The sequence below is a fragment of the Portunus trituberculatus genome, chromosome 9 (assembly GCF_017591435.1).
Source record: "Portunus trituberculatus isolate SZX2019 chromosome 9, ASM1759143v1, whole genome shotgun sequence".
Lineage (NCBI taxonomy): Eukaryota > Metazoa > Arthropoda > Malacostraca > Decapoda > Portunidae > Portunus > Portunus trituberculatus.
In genome coordinates this window covers 6930280-6932378 of record NC_059263.1, presented here as the reverse complement: position 1 = coordinate 6932378, position 2099 = coordinate 6930280, and the positions used below count along the sequence as shown (strand labels likewise).

At 56.9% G+C, this 2099-nt stretch overlaps 1 protein-coding gene across 1 annotated transcript; it reads right to left on the bottom strand.

Moving 5' to 3' along the window:
- Positions 1-1253: 1253 nt before the first annotated feature.
- On the bottom strand, positions 1254-1766 carry LOC123501504 (translation initiation factor IF-2-like). The gene has a single exon (XM_045250360.1). It carries the CDS (start codon positions 1764-1766, stop codon positions 1254-1256), a length of 513 nt encoding a protein of 170 aa, XP_045106295.1.
- Positions 1767-2099: the final 333 nt, after the last annotated feature.

The following is a 2099-nucleotide window of genomic DNA, read 5'->3' as shown; positions in this document are numbered from 1 at the left end:
TTCTGTAACCCAAGAGAATCTTACAGAACAAATTAATACAACTCGATATAAAGAATTTTTCACTTTATATTAATTTCTGTAACCCAAGAAACATTTCACGGAATCGAGGACAAGAATAAAAAGAAAAGAAAAAAAAATAGAGTCAATGCAAGTGTTTGTTTTTATTCCTTACACTAATTTATGAAACTTTAGAAAACTTCACAGGACTAAATTAAAGGAAGAGAAAAAGGAAACAAGAGACAGTATATAAGATTTCAGTTCGTATATTGGACTCTTCACTTGTGCTGGTGTGAGTGGAGGCGTCTTTTGATACCCCTAGCTCTGATTATTCAACGCCGTGTTCCATTTCCACCTAAGACTCACGCCAGGCAAGCTAATCCAGGTGAAAGGTGATTAAAAAGCCACAAAGCCACAGATACGTTACAGAGAACCGTGTAACTTTAAAAAGATGTGAAAAATAGACACACTACAAATAAATAAATGACGAGACAAGTATGATGAAGAATCTACAAAAAATAAATAAATAAATAAGAATAAAAAGCTGAATTAGGAAACATTATAAAGGAAATGTAAGGTTAGTACATCTGAATAAGTAACCAACTCAATTTTCATCCCAAGTGAAAAAAAGAAAAAAGAAAAGAAAAAAGAAAGCAATAGGAAACATATATAACATGCTTCACTCCCTCACACTCTCTCTCTCTCTCTCTCTCTCTCTCTCTCTCTCTCTCTCTCTCTCTCTCTCTCTCCTGCAGAAAACTATACACATGACACACCACACAAGCACACACCATTGAGGTACACACCAAGAGGAGGAGAAGAAGGAGATAGAGGAGGAGGAGGAGGAGAAGGAGGAGGAGGAGGAGGAGGAGGAGGAGGAGGAAGTTAATTTTGGCATGGATGTTGTGGTGGCGAAGAAAAAGATGTGCATGTGAGTGTGTGTGTGTGTGTGTGTGTGTGTGTGTGTGTGTGTGTGTGTGTGTGTGTGTGTATGAGTGCCGCCCCTACAGGAGGGTGGGTGTGGCAGGGTGCTCTCCACGCCGTGACGGACCGCGGGGCCACGGGAGGGGAGTGTGGAGGCTCTCGAGGGGCGGTGTGGCGAGGTGACGCGGCGTGCCTCCCCTCCCTCCTCTCGGCAGCCGCGGCCCCTGCCTTCCTTCCAGCCTCGCCCAAGACATACCCCTCCCCCGCCCACCTCAGCGTTTATGAGGCCCCCGTCCCCCTACTACCACTGACGGCAAGACAGAGATATCGGGTCACCCCCGGGGGCGGCTGGGTGCCCCATGCGGCCTTCCAGGGGTGCCAAGGCTCTCACGTGACCCCTCGCCCGCCCCGCCACCCCCGCCTCCCCCGCCACCAACCAGACGCTCTTCGGGCCCCGCCACGCTCAGGGTGTCCACGTGGCCACCGTCGCAGCACCGGCTGTGTCTTGAGACCGTGACCCCGCCAGCCCCGCCACCGGCCCCGCACCGCCGCCCCGGGCTGGGGTGAGGGATCCGGTAGCCGCCCCGAGAGGTCATGCCCACTGTGACCTCAGGCCGTGGCGTGGTCCAGGGTGACCCCGCCGCTCCGCCCCCTCCCGGGTCAGCGGGCTGCGGGGCGGGGCGGGGCGGGGCAGCCCTAACGGTCGGTGCGTGTGCTGGGCGCGGGTCCCACGGCAGGCACACCATCTGGCCCCGGCCTGCCCCGCGCCGTGCTGCCCCGCCGGGCCCCATCCCCAAGAGCCAGCAGCCGGTGCGGGCAGGCCGGCCGGGGATTAGGGCAGCCATATTTGTTATTCAAATTAACCAATCAGGACAGTAGTTCATGGGGAAATTGATTGGCCGGCGGCCGTGGCGGCGGCGGCGGGCCCCGTGGGGTGACCGCGCCGCCGCCAATCACCCGCAGGCCGCCGCCGCCATGCCCCGCCCCTCCACCGTCTCGCCCCGCCTGTCGCTCCGCCCCGCGGGAGGTGTGGCGCCACCGAGGCGGGGTCTAGCGGGCCACCCGGGCCACGCCACGCCTCCTGCCCCCTGGCGGCCGCCGCCACAACCGCTGTGCCGCCGCCGCCGCCGCTGAGGCAAGATCATCCGCGGGTTACGAGGGACGGTCAGGCTGAGGGA

Bases quoted from the DNA above. Each gene is read 5' to 3' on its own strand.
- LOC123501504 (XM_045250360.1), bottom strand. From the start codon at position 1,766: ATGGCTGCCCTAATCCCCGGCCGGCCTGCCCGCACCGGCTGCTGGCTC.